This window comes from Sceloporus undulatus, chromosome 3, assembly GCF_019175285.1.
Source record: "Sceloporus undulatus isolate JIND9_A2432 ecotype Alabama chromosome 3, SceUnd_v1.1, whole genome shotgun sequence".
Taxonomy (NCBI): domain Eukaryota; kingdom Metazoa; phylum Chordata; class Lepidosauria; order Squamata; family Phrynosomatidae; genus Sceloporus; species Sceloporus undulatus.
This window is the reverse complement of record NC_056524.1, coordinates 149,650,529-149,670,985: the sequence shown is the minus strand read 5'-3', so window position 1 is coordinate 149,670,985 and position 20,457 is coordinate 149,650,529. Positions and strand designations below refer to the sequence as shown.

Genomic DNA, 20,457 nt, shown 5'->3' with positions numbered 1-20,457 from the left:
GAAGTCCAGCCACTTAAACCTAGGTCCACACTGGAGAAATAATCCAGTTTGAGACCGCTTTAGCGGCCCTGGCTTGGTGCTAGGGAATCCTGGGGATTGTAGGACGTTGTGGCACCTGAGAGAGAAAGCGAAATGTCTCACAAACACTACGGTCTTCACAATTCCCCTCGCACTCAGTCAGGGCAGTTAATGCGGTCTCAAATTGGATTATTTCTGCAGTGTGGTTTGGGACCTGAGACGCCTTGTTGAGGGAAAGGAAAAGCGACAGACTTCCTTCGCTGAGCTGTGAAGAAAGTATGTTGCAAAGGGGGAATAGTCTGGGAAGGCTGCTGGCTGTGTCCACACTGCAGAGTTAATTCAGTTTGAGACCAATGTTGTCTCCATGCGGTGGCATTCTGGAAAGGGGAGTGTGTTGTGGCCCTGGGGCCACAACACACTCCCCTTCCCAGAATGCCACCGCGTGGAGACAACATTGGTCTCAAACTGGGTTAACCCTGCAGTGCAGACTCAGGGTCCGTACACACAGGCCAAAATAAAGCTGCTTCGGGTCACTTTGGAGGTATGCTGTTTAAATGACACACACATCTTAAGCGGCCAGAAGCTGCGCCAAAGCTGCGTTCCGGTCCTTAGACCTGGAGCATGGCTTTGGCGCGGCTTTTGGCCTCTTAGGGACGCATGCAGCATTTAAACAGCATACCTCCAAAGTGACCCGAAGCAGCTTTATTTTGGCCTGTCTGCATGGGCTCTCAGCCTTCTGGGCGTTATCCCAATACGAATACCTCCTTGCCTCTCTGTCTGGCTGCAGCCTGACAACACTCTTCCTCCATTCAGCACTGCAACATTGCTGCATTTCTCAAGCATCCAGGGAGGTTCCCTTGGCTGATGCTTCTCTTGATCAAGGCATCTCCTTAGGTTCTTCCCTCACTCTTCTGCCAAAGAGGTCCATCAAGATCCAGAAAGGAAGGGAGGGAGGGAGGCTTAAACACATGCATCCCAGGTACTGCTGCGTTTGATTCCTCCTCCTTTCTTGCACCAGTCTGTGGGTGCTGCTGCTGCTGCATCTCTCTCTCTTTCTCTCTCTCTCTCTCTCTCTCTTTCACTCCCCCCATCCTCATATTTTGAGCTGCTCCTTCAGCTCAAGGGGTGATCACCATCTTCCCCATCTCTTCCTGGGAGTTGCCTTTTGTCTCACTTAAAGATAGGAAGGTGGAAGAGATTTATTTTTTTCTCTCTCCCTTCCCAGGCCTGGTCATCCTTGTTGCGTTTTTGCTTCCCACTATAGGCACGAACCTCCAGGATCCAGATAGGCTGCCTTTAGTGTGTTAGGTATATAGGGGACCTATTGCCCGCTCTAACGCTTTTCCTTGTTGCATTTAATTATGATTAACATTTATTTATAGAGCGCTGTAAAGTTTACATAGTAAGGGTCAAATAAAATAAGGGGAGGAGGGAGAGAATAAAAACCTGCCAAGCAGCATACAATCTAAAACAACAACATTACGTGATTAAAATCTCTCTAAAATAATATTAATTAGTATACAGTAAAAACAAAGTAAGCAACAGATTAATAACCAGTAATTTGGAATGCCTCTTATGCACTTATAGTACCCTCACTCTCACCCTTGGGAGCTCTTGTCTTGTATCTGGTCCTTTGCCTTTCTTGTCAATTTTGCTAGCAATCCTACCCATTCCTCTCTTTCCTCTTTTTTGCTATTACCTTTCTAAACTTATACAGTGGTACCTCGGGATACGAAATACCCAGGTTACGAATTTTTCGGGATACGAAAAAATCCCATAGGGATTTATTGTTTCGGGTTACGAAAGTTTTTTCGGGTTACGAAAAAACTCCGGCGCTATTTTAAATGGAGCCGCGGCAGAGCCGCGGCTTTTCCCCCATTAGCGCCTATGGCATTTCGGCTTAAGAAGGTTTTTCGGGTTACGAAAGCGGCCGCGGAACGAATTAATTTCGTAACCCGAGGCACCACTGTACCGACAAAAAAAGATAAGTAAACATAAACCAGACTGTCACCTTTGTCTTCATATTAAATAAAAGTTTCCATTCCCCTTTTGCAGACATTACTGCTAGTTCTGGGTGTTGCGGTGAGTTTGCAGCAAGGTCTAGAGCACAAAAGAACTATTCGTTTTATAACAGTAATGAATTTTCCACCTTTTAGGGAGCCAAAACATGTCAATACACACATCTATCCTAGTTATCCTTTCATGTGAAATAAGATTTCCCCCCTCCCCTTGCCTTACCCTCAATTTGGATATAGTTATTGATTTAAGTTGCATTCTTAACTTGGTGTCACAGATTCAGCCTTTCCTTTTTTGTTCCAGGGGAGCTTTTTCAGTAGTCCGTCGCTGTGTGAAGAAATCCTCATCCCAAGAGTATGCTGCAAAGATCATCAATACCAAGAAGCTGTCAGCCAGAGGTAACTGCCTGAATGCTGGTTTTTGATCAGCTTCCCATACAGGGCCACCATGAGGAGCTGATTTTAAAGTTCTTTATTTCAAATGATATGACAAGCAACAACTGTGATTTTCTCCGTGTCAGTACTTCAGGTTGTTTTGTTTTTGTTGTTGCTGTGCTGCTTCGAAGTTAAAATAATCGTTTTCTGGATAAAAAAACCCCTAGGTATTAGCCTTTGGAGTATTGCACTACTTTCCTCGATAGTATCTCCTAGTGGTTTGGTGCTAGGTTTCTTGTTTTTTTGCCTTTTTAAAAGTATTTACTAAAAAATCTATATATGTCCTTATCTTGGAAATAACTTGAATGAACTCTGTGTGTTATGCTTCTGAGTAATCATATAAGGGATTGAGTTAGAAGTGCCCCTGGAGATCATAAAATCATAGAGTTGGAATAGACCACAAAGGCCATCCAGTCCAACCTCCTGTCATGTGGGAATACACAAAATATACCTGACAGATGGCTATCCAGCCAAAAAGATCCAAAGAAGAAGACTGCACCACTCCAAGGCAGCATGTTCCACTGTCAAACAGCTCTTACTGTTAGGAAGCTCTTCCTAATGTTTAATTGTCCTAGTCTCTAGGGCAGCAGAAAAGAAGCTTGCTCCCTCTTCAATATGACATCCCTTCAAACATTTAAATGTTTCATATCACCCCTTAACATCCTCTTCTTCAGGCTAAACATACCCAGCAATCCCATAGGGCATGGTTTCCAGACCTTTCATCATTTTGGTCACCCTCCTCAGGACATGTTCCAGCTTGTCAATATCTCTCTTGAATTCTATTGCCCAGATCTGGACAGTATTCCAGGTGGGGTCTGACAAAAGTAGAATAGAGTGATATTGCTGTTTTCCTCTATCTAGATGCTATATTCCTATCGATGCAGGATAAAATTGCATTGACCTTTTTAGCTGCGATAGCACACTGTTGACTCATGTTCAGCTTGTGGTCTACTAGGACCCCATTCGCATGTACTGTTATCAAGCCAGGTGCCATCCATCCTATATCTTTGCATTTCCTTTTTTCTGTCCAAGTTTTTCTTTCTGTTGAAATGCAATTTGTCAATTTTGGCCCAGTCCTCTACTCCCTTAAGTTCATTTTGAACTATGATCCTGTCCTCGGGGATATTCGCTCTCTTATCCTAATTTGGTGTCATCTACAAGTTCAATAATCACGTCCCCTATTCTATCATCAAAGTCGTTTATAAAGATGTTGAATAGTACTGGGCCCAGGACTAGGCACCCCACTGGTGACTTCTCTCTAGGATGAAGAAGAACCATTGATGAGCACCCTTTGGGTTTGGTCAGCCAACCGATTACAAATCCCCCTAACAGTAGCATTGTGTAGCCCACATTTTACTAACTTCTTTGCATGAATATCAGTGGGCACCTTGTTGAAGGCAATTTTTAAATCAAGATATGCTGCATCTACAGCATTCCCTTCCTCTACCAAGCTGGAAATGTTTTTCCAAAAGAAAAAAAGAAATAAGATTAGTCTGGCATGAATTGCTTTTCAGAAACCCATATTGACTTTTAGTGAACATGGCATTCCTTTCTAAGTGCTTACAGACTGTACGTTTAATGATGTACTCCAGAATATTTCTTGGCTTGATGTCAGGCTACTGGATAGTAATTGTTTGGGTCCTCTCTTTTTTTCACCTTTTTGAAGTTGAGGACAGTATCTGCCTTCCTTTAGTCTACTGCGAATTTTCCTGTTCTCCAGGAATTCTCAAAGATTGTTTCCAGTGGTTCTGTAATTGCTTCTGCCAGTTCTTTTAACACCCTTAGATGTAGTTCATCTGTCCTTGGAGACTTGAATTAAGACATACAAATTAGACTTATGTGTTCGTTTACTTTTCAGTATCTAGATGCCATGTTTCAGTACAAATTTGCGCATATGTTGGGAGCAAGGCTCTTGGTTGCCAACAAAAAAAAAAAATTAAAGCTGCAATAATTGTATCTGGATGTATTTATTTAGTCTGCTGTGGAATAGTATCTGAATGGGAGCCTTAATCCTTGCTTGTATTGTGAAATGATGTTTTTATTTTTTCATTTTTGTCTGATTGTATGGAGGAAGTTCAACATTGTGACATATCTGACATGGAGACCTCCATCCATGTCACGAAGGAGTACTGTACATACCATACAATTTTTGAAGGGCTATTGGAGGCAAATTCAAGCATGAGTTTCTTTTCTTGTGCTGAAGTCTTTTAAAAACAATATATTGGATACAAGCTGTTACTATCAAACACTGACCCTACAAAGTTCGTATAAAATTATGTTGTGAAAAACGTAATGAGTTAAATGATACTCGTACCTTCATAAATGGTGTACTCCATAACGTTTCACTATTCATCATAGATCTACTGCTCATTCCTCATAAGGTAGACAAGTTGATGCAACTATACTTTGTGAATGATAAGAAATGTATGATATAGAGCCATTGCTCGGCATGCTTTTTCTAATTAGTTGTGTGTACCGAGTGTGTTTTCAGAGGCAGGTAGAATATATATATATATATATATATATATGGCCAGCCTTGACTTCAAAACCAGTAACATGATCATTCTGTAAAATGAAAAGAGATGAATTTGCCTGTCCTCAAGTTTCAGTGTAACTAGGTGAAGGCATGCAATCTTCTGTTTGTGCAATTGAGCTACCTTTGGTAAAATGTATCCATTTTACTCTCTGTTTCTTTCCTTTTTATTGTTGTCCTTTCTCTGATGTAGTGGTGCTGCTTTCCCACAAGCACATGGGTTTTCTAGTTTTGTTTTGTTTTTAAATTTTGAGCAGTAGAAGCCTCGAATCCTTCAATAATGGAAACTGACTTTCTGAGGTTTTCTCCGACTAATCTGGAATGTCTCCCAGTTCATATCTTACCTTCACTGTAAACTTGATGGCTCTAGACTAGTAACTTTCCTCTTTATTCTCTGTCAGTAATGTGAAGATAATGGACACCTTTGTAAGAGTTATTCAAAGATTGTTGACTATAGATGTTTACTACAGGAGTGAAACATTGCAGAACGTAGACAATGGGAAATAAAGCCATATCAGAATAAAGTGACTGGAGGTGTGCATTGAAAGAGCTGCTGTAGTGTGCATTTGATTCCCCTGTTTTCTGTCTCATTTTCTTATTGCAGACTAGGAATGTTTTTGAACCTATTCCAGTGGCACTCTGAAAGATCTATAAGATGATAATTTAACATCGCAGTGTCCAAACAAATACTCTGTTTCTATTCTTTCTCAGCTTTCTCTGTCATTGTTTTATTTAGAGATTTGTAAGAACAGAGAAGAAATAGCAGATGTCTGTAAGTGATGTACCAAAAGTGGTGAAAAGATCCTGTAATAATAATGAATATCTTGAAATATGAACTCAGCTTTAGGTGATTGATTCTGAAAAGAAAAGAAGATAATGTCCTTGCCATAGGGCAGCAATAGAAAGCAGTGACATAATTGAGAGATAATTTGAGGAACAGCATGGTCTAACTTTAATGGAGTCTTCAAAGAAATCAGTGATGGAAGTTAAAAAGGGAAACTCTGTAGAGCCAAGGATAACTCTGAAAAGAGTGGAGAGCAAGGGTTGGCATTAAAGGATTTCGTTATTCCATTGCTGGTGGTGTGAAAAGGAGGCTTGAATTGAATAGGATAGAATGTGTGTGGCATAGGGGACATTATGAATAAAGATGATGCCAGCCTGTCATACAAATTTGTTTTGCAATTTCTAGGGCTTCTAAGGAGCTGTGGAAATGGGGAGAACTGCAGGGTTGATAGGGTTGTGGAAGCATCTTTCAAGTAAATGTCTCTGATATATAGCTGGAATACTCTTGGCTGCCCTTAGGGCTGTTCCCACTATACAGGCAAACTGGGAAAATCTTGATGGTGCCAAAGTTCATTGGGGGCCTTCTTTATTTTTGTAAGTCTCTTTAGGAATATTGGCGGCCTGGAGAGCCATAGCCTTTGGAAGAGGCACACAAAAGCAGTTCAGTAGTTTGGCAGAGTGAAATCTTATGCATTTCTAGTAGCAAGACCAAGAGTCTTGGCAACACAGAGTATTAACACCATTTCAAAGGGGAGGAAATAAAAAATTATGTATACAAAGAAAATAAAAATAAGAAAATTGTATTCCAGTCAACTCAGGACTACCTGAAAAGGGATCTTGATAAACTAGAAAATTTGGCAGAAATGAATAAAATGAAATTCAGTAAATGCAAAATTCTACATTTAGGTCACAGAAGCCAAATGCACAGGCGTACTTGGTTGAACAGTACTGTATGCAAAAAGGGCTTTGGAATTATTGTTGATCATAAATTGAACATGACTCAGCAAAGTGATGCTGTAGCAAGTGGGAATAAAAGAGGTGAGTGTTACTTTAGTCTGCATTAATAGAAGCATAAGTTGAACATGAGCCAGCAGTGTGATGCTGTAGCAAAGAAGGCAAATGTTACTTTGGCCTGCATTAATAGATGAATAGTTTCCAAGTGAAAGGTAGTAATAGTCCCACTATGTTCTGTGCTGTCAGGCCTCATCTGGAGTACTGTTACGAGTCTGAGTGTCTCATTTTGAGAAGGATATAGACAAGTTGGAGCAGGTTCAGAGAAAGACAACAAAGATTGTAAGAAGTATGGAGAACAAAATGTGAGGAAAGGTTGAAGGAGGTGGGCATGTTGAGCTTGGTGAAGTGAAGAGTGCAGGGTGACATGATTTCATCCTTTGAATACTTCAAGGGCTGTCACAGAAAGGAGGGGGCAACCTGCCACCGAGGGTAGGACCAGGTCCAGTGGTTTGAAGTTACAGGAGGGTAGGCTTTGATTGAACATTAGAAGGAGGTTCTTGATGGTAAGAAAAGTTTGGAAATGGATTGCCTAGAAAGGTGGTGGGGTCTCCTTCTTGGAACATCTTCACAAATTGGCTGCATAATTACCTCTTAGGGATCCTGTATTGAGAAGGGGTTTAGACTGGATGGCCCATTTTCTCCCTTCCAACTCTATGATTCTATGACACTCTAACATTTTCATTTGCGTATTAGAGCAAAAGTCCATGGACTAGCTCCAACTCCTGAATTTCATGCCTCCCCGCTTTCTTCCCTCACCTTATAAATAGGTGACATGTTAGGCTTAGGTCCCATCATATGTTAAGAATAGAATCCTGAGAGGTAGTTAAGATAGGCAATGAATAAATAAATAGGCTTGCTTTTACCTTTTATTGTGTGCTAGAAGTTTGATATGCAAATCTCTTCCAGTGTGAATTTCCACATTGACTGGGAAGTAAATGGTTAAAATCCATTCAAAGGGAATGTACATGCTAGGGTAGCAGTGTAAAAACTTCAGTGCTTCAGGAAAATAACTATCTGTCACTCAGTTGTCATGGCTTCCAAATCGTCAGATAACGTGCTCACATAAGATTTTAAGTACCCAAACAGCTGTTGAGCTGCAGCAAAATGCAGGACACCAGCAATTGCCAACTAAGCAGAGGGCAAACCAATGAGTTTGAAATGAGAAAAAAAAAAAGCAAAGGAAAAAACTCAGCCAGAATAGAATGGCTTTGACAGACGGCATCAATGACAAAGGAACATTCTTGTGACGGCGAGCTAATTAAGTTTTACATTTTTCAAAATAAGTGCATGGGACACAAAGTTTACAGCAATTGGTTATAAAATGGAGGAGAATAAAGAAGGATAATAAAAGATGAGAAGGGTAATGAGAGACTCCTTGAAACTTTGTGTCTAAGGAACCTCTGCTGGAAATGAATGGAATCTGGCAGAGTGTGTAGGATCAGATATAGCTCTCCGTGACCTAAGAGGTGTTTAGTTTCTGTGGTGCTGCAGGGCAGTCATGCAAATCAAGACTATGACTTAACTATTAGGTTCAGAGGGTATTGCAGCAAAAGTGACACTTGATAAGATGACCAGATTACAAAAGGGAGGCCCCAAATCACTTTCCCTATGAATGAGAATAGTTTCTGACAAAACAACAACAGTAGTTCACTATTTATTTATTTCATTTATATGCCACCTTTCTGCCAGAGAGGGAGTAGTTCAGCATTCCTTCTAAGTCATAAATTTAGCTTGTTGGCTATTACTTCCTTGACATATCTGCTAACGTATCTGCTGTTTACTGCATCATATTTTAGCTCCATGTTCTACAGTACATGCTTGTGCCCCTCCATCGTATATCAGTACCCTAATTATAAATTGTTAACAGTCAGTTCAGAGTGGATCACCCGCTTACATCCATTTGCATGGGGGGGGGGAGCAGTTGTGGTCTTCCAGGTGTTTTTGGCTTATAATTCCCACCAACTTTGGTCAGCATCGCCAGTGGTGAGTGATTATGCCAATTGCAGTCCTACAGCATGTGAACGCCACAGTTGTCGACTACTGCCTTAGTATGTGCTTCAGAAGATACAATGCTATTTTAAATGACATTTTTTTTGAGGCCACAGGGACATCAAAGAGGGAAGCAATTGCTTGCTTTGTCACTGTTGTGACCGTGGTAATTTTGCATTTGGTCCAAATTGTGTCTGGCTTGAGGTCAGCAAAAGCAGGCGTGAAGAACTGTCATATGGTGTGATTTCGTAACAGTGGGTCGGGAGGTTTGAATGGAAGATTGCCTTGGTTGCTTGTTACTTTGTGCTGGACCCATACCCACAGCTCTGCTTCCTGCACTCTAATCCTGTGTCTGCCTCTTATATAAGGGTTCTCAGCATGTACAAAGCTGATACTATACAGTTTGCAGCAGCCCAGAACTTCATACTGCCAAATATTGACATAGATTTGGAACTGTGGATTTCAAGATTAAAACCAATGGGTGACTTGAGAGCAGAATCTATGCTTAATGTGATAGAATGTCTTTTGTTGTTGTATAACTTAGTAGACAATGACAGGCCATTCAGCTGCTTTTAAAGTCTGTGTTGTTATCTGTCTTCTGTTTATGATACTGCTTACTGTTGTCAATGTGATGCCCATAGCCAAAGTTTCTTAGGTCTGGTGTGGTTGTAACTTCTTTCTTAAAATATTGTCAGAAATCTAAAATGAGTAGAATTAAGGACAGTGGTTCTCAAACATTTTATAAAGCAGAGTTGCTTCCTGGGAGGTAGCAGCATGATCTCTCATGAGTCCTTATTCACACCTACATTTGAAAATGAATCTTGCTTTCCACTTCTGCTTTCAATGAAAAATGTGCTGGCTTTCACTGAGAATGTTGCCATTCCGTTTTTTACACACACACACTGGTTAAAATAAAAACTATCTCTTAAGTCCCAGTTTTGGGGTGGGGAGGACTGAGATAATAATGGCTAGGGGTGGCTTTCATTTTTTGTGGAATATTAAGGTTGTGTGTAACTCCAGTCTCCCACTCCTCACCAGGAGTTGTTTTTATTGATGAATTCCAGCTTCTAGCCTTTACATTGCATTGTCCTGTTTGTTTTGGTTGCAATCGCTTGCCCTATTCTTGATGGGCTTTGCTATTTGGGAAGTTGCTCCTTCTGTGGGTGTGTTGCATTCATTAGGTTTGTGGATTGCAGTAATATTGTGTCCCCCTGAATAGTTGTGAAGAGGTAAATGATTCTTTTATTCTTCCTCTTTTCAGCCAGTTTTACTGGAGAAGTAGTGGTGAAGGTGGCTGTACTGTTGTGCCTATGTCAGCCAAGGCATGTAACTCTCCCTTTGCTCTGCCTTAAGTACTTCTTAAGGGAGGCATGCACTTCTATTGTGGATTGCATGCTTTTTCTAGAACTGTCGTTCCTTTTCCCTCCTGTAGCCTTTAAGAACTACCAGATCTTCTGGGCTGGGAAGATGGAGATGAAGGTACAAGGGGGAAACAGAGTCCTTTGCCACATGGATATGTGCTGAATGGCAGTTGGTAAAGCCTCAGATACAATTGCAAGACAGTATTATTCTGTGGTGACACCAGGGATTCTCACAGTTGTGCCTTGGTTCTTACTTGGTGGAGGGAAAGGGTTGTTGATCTCTGTAATATGTGAACACTTGGATACCATGGCCTAAATCCAATTGCTAATCCTAATTACAGTAGACCTATTGAATCAAATGCTGAACGGTAAGGCAATGTTTATGTACAGTTAATTCCATTGACTCAATGGACTAGCAGTTTGATTTAGGTCCTTATGTTGTCAAGAAATGCCTGATGGTAAAATGTGTTGCTAAACTCTATGAAAGGGAAATGGTGCTAAGAGAATCAAACCAGTCTTGGAACAGAGACTGTGGATGGTCTCTTAATTAGCCCTGGTTTAATATGTTAACAATATTACTAAATATCAGAAGTCATTGGGCTAGCAGTTGTGCTCAATATTAGATGTCATTTAGGCAGTCAGTGGTAGCTTTTCCCCCAGTAATTGTAACCCAAACCCTGAGAGCAAATAAAGCACTGATATTTTAAAAGGGCATAACTGACAGCTTGTAGTCTGTTAAAACTTTGTCTCTTTATGGAATAATAAAACAAATATTGAATTAGGTAGGAAGGAATATTGAGGTATTCACATCCTGCTGTTAAGCACCTAGCAAAATCTTTATGTGGAACAAATTGTTTGGCAAACCACCTAGTTTCAGACTTAGTGGAGGGCAGGGATACCACATTCATTTGGAGGAGTGTCTGATGATTAAAGCAGGGCATGAAGTTGTTTGGCCAAAATGTGTGTTTGCATGCAAGCAAAGTAGAAAGAGAAAAACTCTTTCCTCTGCTATCACCTATCTTCTCTATGTGTCTCGCCTGAAGAATATGCTATATATTTGTAGACTGACTGGGGCGGGAGGCACTTAGCGTGTTCTGAGTCTTATACAGTAATAGATTCATCTTGGAAATATCTGTAGAACTGTGTTCAATGCAATTTGATTTCTGGAAGTGTAAAGAAAAGGCTATCACCCACACAGAAACTGTGGGAAAGCATCATGCGAAATTGCTTTTGTTCTAACATTTTGTTCAGTGAGGGTGGGCTCCTAACATTTAATAAGCATTCCCCCTGCTCCTCCAAACCACCTGCTGCATAGTGGTAAAGGCCGTAAATTTAATGAGTGAGGCTGCATCCACACTGCAGAAATAGTCTGGATTTACACCACTTTAACTGCCCTGGCTCAATGCTAGGGGATTCTGGGAACTGAAGTTTGTTGTAGCGCCAGAGCGCTCTAATAGAGAAAGCTAAATGTCTCACAAAACTACTGTTCTCAGAATTCCCTAGCATTGAGCCAAGGCAATTAAAGTGGTATCAAACTGGATTATTTCTGCAGTGTGGATTGAATGTAAGTTTCTAATTCAAATCTTGCCTTGGTGAGTTCACCAGGTGGCCTAGGGAATCAGTATCATTAAGCCTGAGCCCTTCACTTACTGCAATAAGAGGCCAAAATGAAAACCAGTCAGATAGGGAGGTGTTCATGATATCAGAGAGTGTGTAAAGTAGAAGAAAACCCATCATACAGCATTTCTACCCAGAGGATCCCCAGGCAGCAGGACTAGGAAAAGCCGTTCCATCACTGTCACTCTCAAAGACAAAACAGAACTTGCAGAGCAGGCTGACACCAGGAGTTGGATTTAATTGGCTGCTTTTTGATCTGGTCGAAAGGACCAGATTTCAGAGTGGCTTCTGGCCTCTTTGAGGATGTATGTCATCTCAACGCCATACCCCCAAAGCAGCCAGAAGCTACATCTTTTGGCCTGTGTGCTTCAGACCTAAGTCAGTAGTCCCAAAATTTTCTTGGGCTACCATCCCCTTTTATCTTAGGAGACAACCCTATGCCTACCATTTATACTCAACTCTAAGTTGAGAAATTTTTGCCTTGAAATTGTCTCCAAAATCCTGGGTAGACTTATACATGGGGTAATGGGTCCTTTGAGCAAACCTCTCCCCAGCTGGGCTGCCTTCGCAGGGGGGAGCCCAGTTGGGGAAATACTGGGAAAAGCGAGCAAATGCCTCCCAGACTCCCCCCAGCTGAGCTTCCTCCATGGGGGAAAGCCCAGCTGGGGACAGGCTAGGAAGGGTGAGCGATTGCCCTGGAACCTCTCCTCATCTGGGCTGTCCCCTTAAATCATATAAAAATCCACATTTTTGACCCCAAAGGTTGACCTTGACTTATACACAAGGTCGACTTACAGTCGAGTACATACGGTATTTCTTCATATTAAATCTACTGTTCTACTGCAAAATCAAAACAACCAACCTCAGTCATTGCTCCCTTTGCACCCAGTCACCTTGGGAGCAGCAATCAAGCAGCTGGCTGAGAAGTGACAGAGAAAACGTTTGCTTATGCTTGTCTTGTGGCCACCCCCTGAATCTTTCTACTGGGAATATAACTTTATAGGAATGTCCCGGCTGCTAGCTTGTAGGACAAGGCAAGGTTCTGACTCAAGGTTTGCTTCTCACCTGCTTCCTCTACTGTAGATCAAGGTACAATCAAAATCTCAAAGGAAATGTCACAAGCCCAGAAAGATAGACATTCCAGGCACAGACAGTGCTCCAGAAGCAACAGAATCTGGAAGTGCCAACATGTAATATTAGCTAGCGAGGAAACTACTGCACAGAGAGGCACAGAACCCAGTACCTAAAAATTTAACTCCAGGTCTAAAAAAATGTCTTCCTTAAGCCACTGGGAGGACAACTTCCATCATCCAGAGTCAGCATGGCCAATGACCATGCTCAACAGGTGTTATAGTCCACAACTGGGAAGCACTACATTAGGAGAGTCTGGTCTAAACTAAACAACATCATTCATGTCAGTTTTCTTTTCCCAAATGTGTAAATTCTGTCTTGAACGAGTACTACACAGAGGAAGTTGCTGGGGCGGAGGAGGTCACTTCACATACACAGGAGGCAGACAGCTGGAGGAATGTCACACAGAGAAGTAGGCCAAGAGGGGATTGTTCTGGGAGCTTGCAGCTAGAGAATCGATTTGAAGCTCTTTCCCTTATCAAGGAGGACAAGGAAGAGCAGCATGGACAGACTTCAGAGACAGAGCAGGGGAGCCTGAGAGATATACCAGAGGGAACAGTCGCTGCTAAGCCTCAGAGGAGGTGTGTGGTTGTAGCTGGGGACTCCTTGTTGAGGGATACAGAAGCAGTGATTTGTAGGTCTGACAAGATATCTCGAGAGGTATGTTGTCTCCGTGATGTGACAGAGAGGCTGACAAGACTGGTCAAGCCTACTGACTAATGCCCCTTCCTTTTGGTCCATGTGGGAACTAATGATACTGCAAGACACAGCCTTCAGAACATCAGAAGGGATTATGAAGCTTTTGGTAGGAAGCTGAAAGAAATGGATGCACAAGCTGTCATCTCATCTCTTCTGCCAGTCGGAGGGCACAGTCCAGGAAGGGAGAGGAAAATAGCAGATGGTGCCGCCGAGAACTATTTGGATTCTTTGATCATGGGCTGCGGTTCCATGAGGAGGGACTTCTTGCAATGGATGGGTTGCATCTCACGCCAGTTGGAAGAAATGTTTTTGCCAACAGTCTCAAGAATTTGATCAGGAGGGCTTTAAACTGAATTTCATGGGGGAGGGAGACAATATCAAGAAAGACAAAAGGGCTGGAGAAAATAGCCAAACTGACATAGAAGAAACAAGACAAATAGTGCAAGGACCCAACAGTGGGGAGACAAAAAAACTTGCACAGGCAGCAAATAAAGGGGACCCATGGTCTGCGATGTCTCTACACTAATGCACAGAGCATGGGAAATGAGCAAGATGAACTCGAACTCCTAGTACAACAAAGCAAATATGATATAATAGGCATCGCTGAAACCTGATGGGATGAGTCTCGGAACTGGAATGTAGAAATAGAGGGGTATAACCTTTTTAAGAGAAATCGGCCAAACAGGAGAGGAGGAATAGCACTATATGTCAGAGATATTTACACCAGTGAAGAGATCCAGGACATCAGTACTGGAAGCCAGGTGGAGAGCATCTGGATAAAAATTAAAGGGGAGGGAAACAACAAGGATGGTATTGTGGGAATCTACTACACACCCCCAAGTGAGATGGAGGAATTGGATGATGCCTTTCTAGAACAGATGACTACACACTCAGAAAGGAGAGATGTAGTAGTGATGGGTGACTTCAACTATCCTGATATTTGCTGGAACTCAAACTCAGCAAAATCCTCAACATCTAGCAAATTCCTCACTTGCCTCGAAGATAATTTCATTTTCCAAAAGGTGGAAGAGGCAACAAGGGGGACAGCTATTTTAGATCTGATCCTAAGCAACAAGGATGACTTGGTTAATGGGGTGCAAGTGGTGGGATTCTTAGGTGGAACTGATCATGTTCTCCTGGAGTTTGTTATACAGTGGAAAGGAGAAGCCAGGCATAATCAGAATTTAGAGCTGATTTTAGTGAACTTAGAGAAATACTGGGGATGATCCCATGGTCAGGAATACTAAAAGAGAAGAGAGTTCAGAACAGATGGGAGTTTCTCAAAAGGGAGATACTGAAGGCACAATTTCAAACAGTTCCAGTGAGAAAGAATAATGGGAGGTGTCTCAAGAAACCAGGATTGATGACTAAGGCCTGTTACAGACTGCCAAAATAAAGCTGCTTCGTGTCTCTTTGGAGGTATGCTATTTAAATGATGCATGGGTCCTAAGAGTCCGGAGGTCGTGCCAAAGCCACACTCCATTCTTAAGCACTGGAGTGCAGCTTTGGTGTAGCTTCCGGATTCTTAGGGTGCATGCATCATTTAAACAGCATACCTCCAAAGAGACCCAATGCAACTTTATTTTGGCAGTCTGTAACAGGCCTAAGAAACTTTCAACTGAGCTAAGGTTTAAACAGAACATGTATAAGAAATGGAAAAAGGGGGAAATCAAGAAAAAGGAATTCAAAGAAATAGCTAGCATGTGTAGGGGTAAAGTCAGAAAAGCTAAAGCGCAGAATGAACTCAGGCTTGCTAGAGAGGTTAAAAACATTAAAAAGGGGTTTTTTTTTGTTACGTCTGCAGCAAAAGGAAGAAAAAGGAAACGGTAGGGCCACTGCGGCAGAAGATGGCAAAATGCTAACAGGAGACAGTGAAAAGACAGAAATACTCAACACCTTCTTTGCCTCAGTGTTCTCAGAAAAGGAAAAGGGTGCTCAACCTGAGGATAATGGAGCAGAGGACAGAATAGTGGAATTTCAGCACAGAATAAGTAAAGAGATAGTACAAGAATACCTTGTTAATCTAAATGAATTTAAATTTCCAGGACCAGATGAATTATATCCAAGGGTATTAAAAGAACTGGCAAATGTAATATCGGAGCCATTGGCAATAATCTTTGAAAACTCCTGGAGAACAGAGAAGTCCCAGCAGACTGGAGGAGAGCAAACATTGTCCCCATCTGCAAAAAGGGAAAAAGAGAGGATCCTAACAATTATCGTCCAGTTAGTCTGACATCAATACCAGGAAAGATTCTAGAGCAGATAATTAAACAGAGAGTCTGTGAACATCTAGATGGCAATTCCATAATCACAAAAAGTCAACTTGGGCGGGATACAGACCGCCGCTTTGCGGTGGTCTCCCGCCGGCACCATTTGCTCTGCGCGGGAGCTGCAGCAGCCAAACCGCGCGGCTCCCGCGCGGAGCAAAAAAGAAAGCTCCATTTCGGAGCTTCTTTCTGCGGCGCCTTTATGACATCGCGAGGCGCCGCTGGCGCATTCGCGACGTCATAGGCGCCGCGACACATCTGGACGCTATGTGTCCAGTACGTAAACATGGCGGCCCCCATGTGAAAGGGGTGCCGCCATGTTGTACGTATTCTATACGTACTAGGGTTAGGGGGGTGCGGAAGCACCGCCCCTTCCTAACCCTAGTACGTATAGAAGACGTACTATATGGCGGTTTGTATCCCGCCATGGATTTCAGAGAAACAAGTCATGCCAGACAAATCTGATCTCTTTCTTTGATAAAATTACCAGCTTAGTAGATGAAGGGAATGCTGTGGCTATAGTATATCTTGATTTCAGTAAGGCCTTTGACAAGGTTTCCCATGACATTCTTGCAAACAAGCTTGTAAAATGTGGGCTAGACAAAGTAACTATTACATGGATTTGTAATTGGTTGACTGGCCGAACCCAAAGGGTGCTCAGCAATGGCTCCTTTTCATCCTGGAGAGAAGTGACCAGTGAGGTCCCACAGGGCTCTGTCCTGGGCCCAGTGCTATTCAACATCTTTATCAGTGATTTGTATGAAAGAATTGGGGGCATACTCATTAAATGTGCAGATGACACCAAATTAGGAGGAATAGCTAATACTCCAGAGGAAAGGATCAAAATTCAAAATGACCTGAATAGACTGGAAAGCTGAGCCAAAGTTAACAAAATGAAATTAAACACGGAGAAATGTAAGGTACTGCACTTAGGGCGGAAAAATAAAATGCACAAATATAGGGTGGGGGACACCTGGCTGAACGAGACTACATGTGAAAGGGATCTGGGAGTCCAAGTAGACCACAAGTTGAACATGAGTCAACAGTGTGATGCGGCAGCTAAAAAGTCCAATGCAATTTTAGGGTGCATCAATAAACGTATAGTGTCTAGATCAAGGGAAGTAATAGTGCCACTATATTCTGCTTTGGTCAGGCACCACCTGGAATACTGTGTCCAGTTCTGGGCACCACAATTCAAAAAGGACATTGAGAAACTGGAGCGTATCCAAAGGAGAGAGACTAAAATGGTGAAGGGTCTGGAAATCATGCCTCATGAGGAACGACTTAAAGATCTGGGGATGTTTAGTCTGGAGAAAAGAAGGTTAAGAGGTGATATGATAGCCCTGTTTAAATATTTGAAGAGATGTCATATTGAGGAGGGAACAAGCTTGTTTTCTGCTGCTCCAGAGAACAAGACCTGGAACAATGGATGCAAGCTCCAGGAAAGAGATTCCACCTCAAAATTAGGAGGAACTTCCTGACAGTAAGGGCTGTTCGACAGTGGATCACACTCCCTTGGAGTGTGGTGGAGTCTCCTTCTTTGGAGGTCTTTAAGCAGAGGCTGGATGGCCATCTGTCGGGGATGCTTTGATTGAGATTTCCTGCATGGCAGGGGGTTGGACTGGATGGTCCTTGTGGTCTCTTCCAGCTCTACGATTCTATGATTCTAACCTGCAGCGCTTTGATTTGGGGAGGAAATTTTTGAAGCTGTCCCCCCCCCCTTTCCCCTTCCCCCCCTTCTTCCCCCCCTTCACAGCGGTTTTGTTTCTGCATCATGCAGATGAGATTGGTCTGTTGTAGACCTGAATATGGTAGAGACTTGTACTTACCTTCCCTCTCTCCCACCCACCCAGCCACCCACCTCAGCTTGCAAGACTGAATTGGATGCAGAGGACATTGTGCTGCACTGCAGCTTGAGCAAGAGGTCTGTCATGAAAAACGAGAACCCGCAGAACAAATTAGCTAAAGCCTGAAGCACGCTGGTGGCCTGAACTCTCTAACAGAAGCTTGTCTTAATATGGCAAATGTGTGTCTGTGTGTCCCCAGCAATTTATCCACAAGTTTGCGTACTGACCAGTGCTTTGTCCTAGAGAAAGTTTTGATTCCAAGAATGAGTGGAGGGCAGTAGTTTATTTATCACAAATGCTCAGTCCCTCTGTTTGTGTGTGTGCATGCATGAACGAGAGAGAGAGAGAGAGAGTTGCTTTTTCCTCCTGCTTCCTCATCTTCTTTCATTCTGCAGTATATAATTAAAACTGTCAGAATAGGTATAGATAAGTGTTTCAAGGGGCTAAAAAAAGGAATAACACAACACAGTTTCTTGATTTGTGTGTCTTTGGTCTTGTTGGTTCATTGGCAACCAGGATATGGTTCAATAGGTAGCAGTCATTGCAGAACTTCATTGGTCAGCCTTTTTCTTTATTTAAAGATGATGGTGGGAGTCCTGTGCTTTAGGGTGGGGTTTTTTTTTTGGGGGGGGGGGGGGGTGGGCCTCACCTTAATCCTGGTCATGGTATCAATTTGGGTGGGGGGGGGGTGTGTGTACTGTTTATGGAAGGGGGGGGGGGAAGGAGTAAGTTGATGTCATAACCTGCATCCTTCCCCTTGTGCCAGCTGGCATTTGCCTGGGCGCTTTCACTTGTTTTTGTGTGTGTGTGTTTTGTTTTTTGTGATGGCCAGCTTATGACCAATATTGCAAGACAGTGCACACTGTAGTGATAGAATATATATTGTTGGAGTAAATTGACTTTAAAGGGATCACTGAAACAAAAGAGATTATGTGAAGGATCTCTGCCCCTTGCAGGAAATATTTGTCAAAATCTGTGTTTCAAAAGTGTTGGGAATGACATTTGCAGAGAACCCAGTCTGGGAGCTGCTTTGTTGTGATCCCTCACAGAGAGAAATTGGTGCTCTCCCTGTGAGGAGTGCAGTGCGTGGGCAAGCAGGGTCAGCCTGGCTTACAAGCTGCCTGAGCTGCCTCTCGGTTTACGCTGTATATTTTATAAATGTGCTGTGGCAGGCAAGATTTCAGCCTGCTGTTTGTCTGTCCTGTCTGTGATCATGTCAAGTCTCGGATTACCTATACCAGCAGCGGTAGCTAAGGAAAGAGGATTAAAATGCATCACATTGTGAGTGCTTCACAAATCTTAAATTTCTACGTTAGGGGCTAATTCATTCTAAATGTATTGATGGAAGGGAAAATGCAGGCAGTCCTTCGGTTAGCTTCCCTTCCTGTACAGATAGGTGTAAAGAAGTATCTTTCCAATTCAGTCTGGGAGTAACTGGGAATCAACAGATTTCCTGTATGGCTTCTGGATACTCACAAAGTTAATCCAGCCCATAGGTTGGATGTGGACACTAAGAACCTGATTAGAGGTGCTGACATCACTGTGATGAAACCTAGAGGCCTGTGCCCTTGAAATGGACTTCACACCATGAATGGTCCCTAACCCTCTCATATTATCTCTCCTCCTCCCTGCACCATTTATAAGAAATAATGTAATGGGAGGCCAGGAATGCTCTGTGTGAGGTGCTAAAATCTCATGAGCAAGCACTTGGTAGTGAGTACATCCAAGGCGAGTTGGGACTAACCAGAACCTTATGTGTGGTAGTGATAGCATTGCTTCAGTCATGACCGGATGAGAAAGTGGGGAGAGAAGCTTCTAAAGCCAGTTCTAGATTTGTTTTGCATGGGACTCAGATACCAAGTAGTTGAGTATGTGGTCTGGAATTATTTGCGCTATGCTTTATAGGTCTGTCTTTGACTAGAAGAAGGTGGTGCCTCTCAAGAAGAACGTTCTAGGAAAATAGAATTCACAGAAGCCTTTGTTAAACAAAATTCTGTGTGAAACTCCTTATTAACTCATTTTTAAAACAGCATTCTACTATCAAGGAAATCTAACTGAGGATGCTTCATCTCTGGAGGACACATAGAGCTGTAGAAAATTGCATACTTTACCAAAGAATTAGATGTTCTTTCACCAAAATTTATAGCTTTCAGCAAAGTTGCACAGATCTTGACTGGCCTTGGAACTTGGTGTTTCAGACAGCCTACTTAGCTCCAGAATTGTCTAAGTATTGCCAGAATATGACATAAATTTGTAGATTATCCCGTTTTGTGCCAAGCTTGGGGGGACAGTATGGGAATATTAGGTTCATCAGACAGAAAAGGGTCACTTGACATGGTCAATGAATTTTTGGAGCCGGGCTTTCAGTTATTCCTTTAGGGTTATGCCAGTATAACAAAGTGATCCAACTTTGGGCCCTCCTATGCAGTAGAGATCTCTTGGTAGGCTTGGTAGCCACTTCTAGATATTAATTTATTAAACCCTGTAGTTTGAGTATGTAATACTAGTTCACACCTACCCCCTTCTGACTTTTCTTCAAGATTGCTCTGCTGTGGAAAGAATCTCATGTGCCAGCTGTGATTTGCATGTCTGCTGCACTGAAGTTTCTCCTTTCATAGTGGTGCTCCCTAGAGCTGCTATGTCTTGCCATAGAAACTGCTGTTATATCTATTGATTTTTTTGGTTTACAAAGTACACTTTTCTACACAAAGTTGTAACTAGGGATAAATCAAGGCAGCAGATAAAACC

The 20,457-nt window shown here is 42.4% G+C and overlaps 1 protein-coding gene across 1 annotated transcript in view; it reads left to right on the top strand.

The window, feature by feature from the left end:
* CAMK2G (calcium/calmodulin dependent protein kinase II gamma) overlaps positions 1-20,457 on the top strand; it is a 254,090-nt gene that overhangs the window by 74,703 nt on the left and 158,930 nt on the right. The window contains exon 2 of the mRNA XM_042458442.1: positions 2,338-2,432. Coding sequence (XP_042314376.1) covers positions 2,338-2,432 — 95 coding nt within the window. The remainder of the gene's footprint in view (positions 1-2,337; positions 2,433-20,457) is intronic.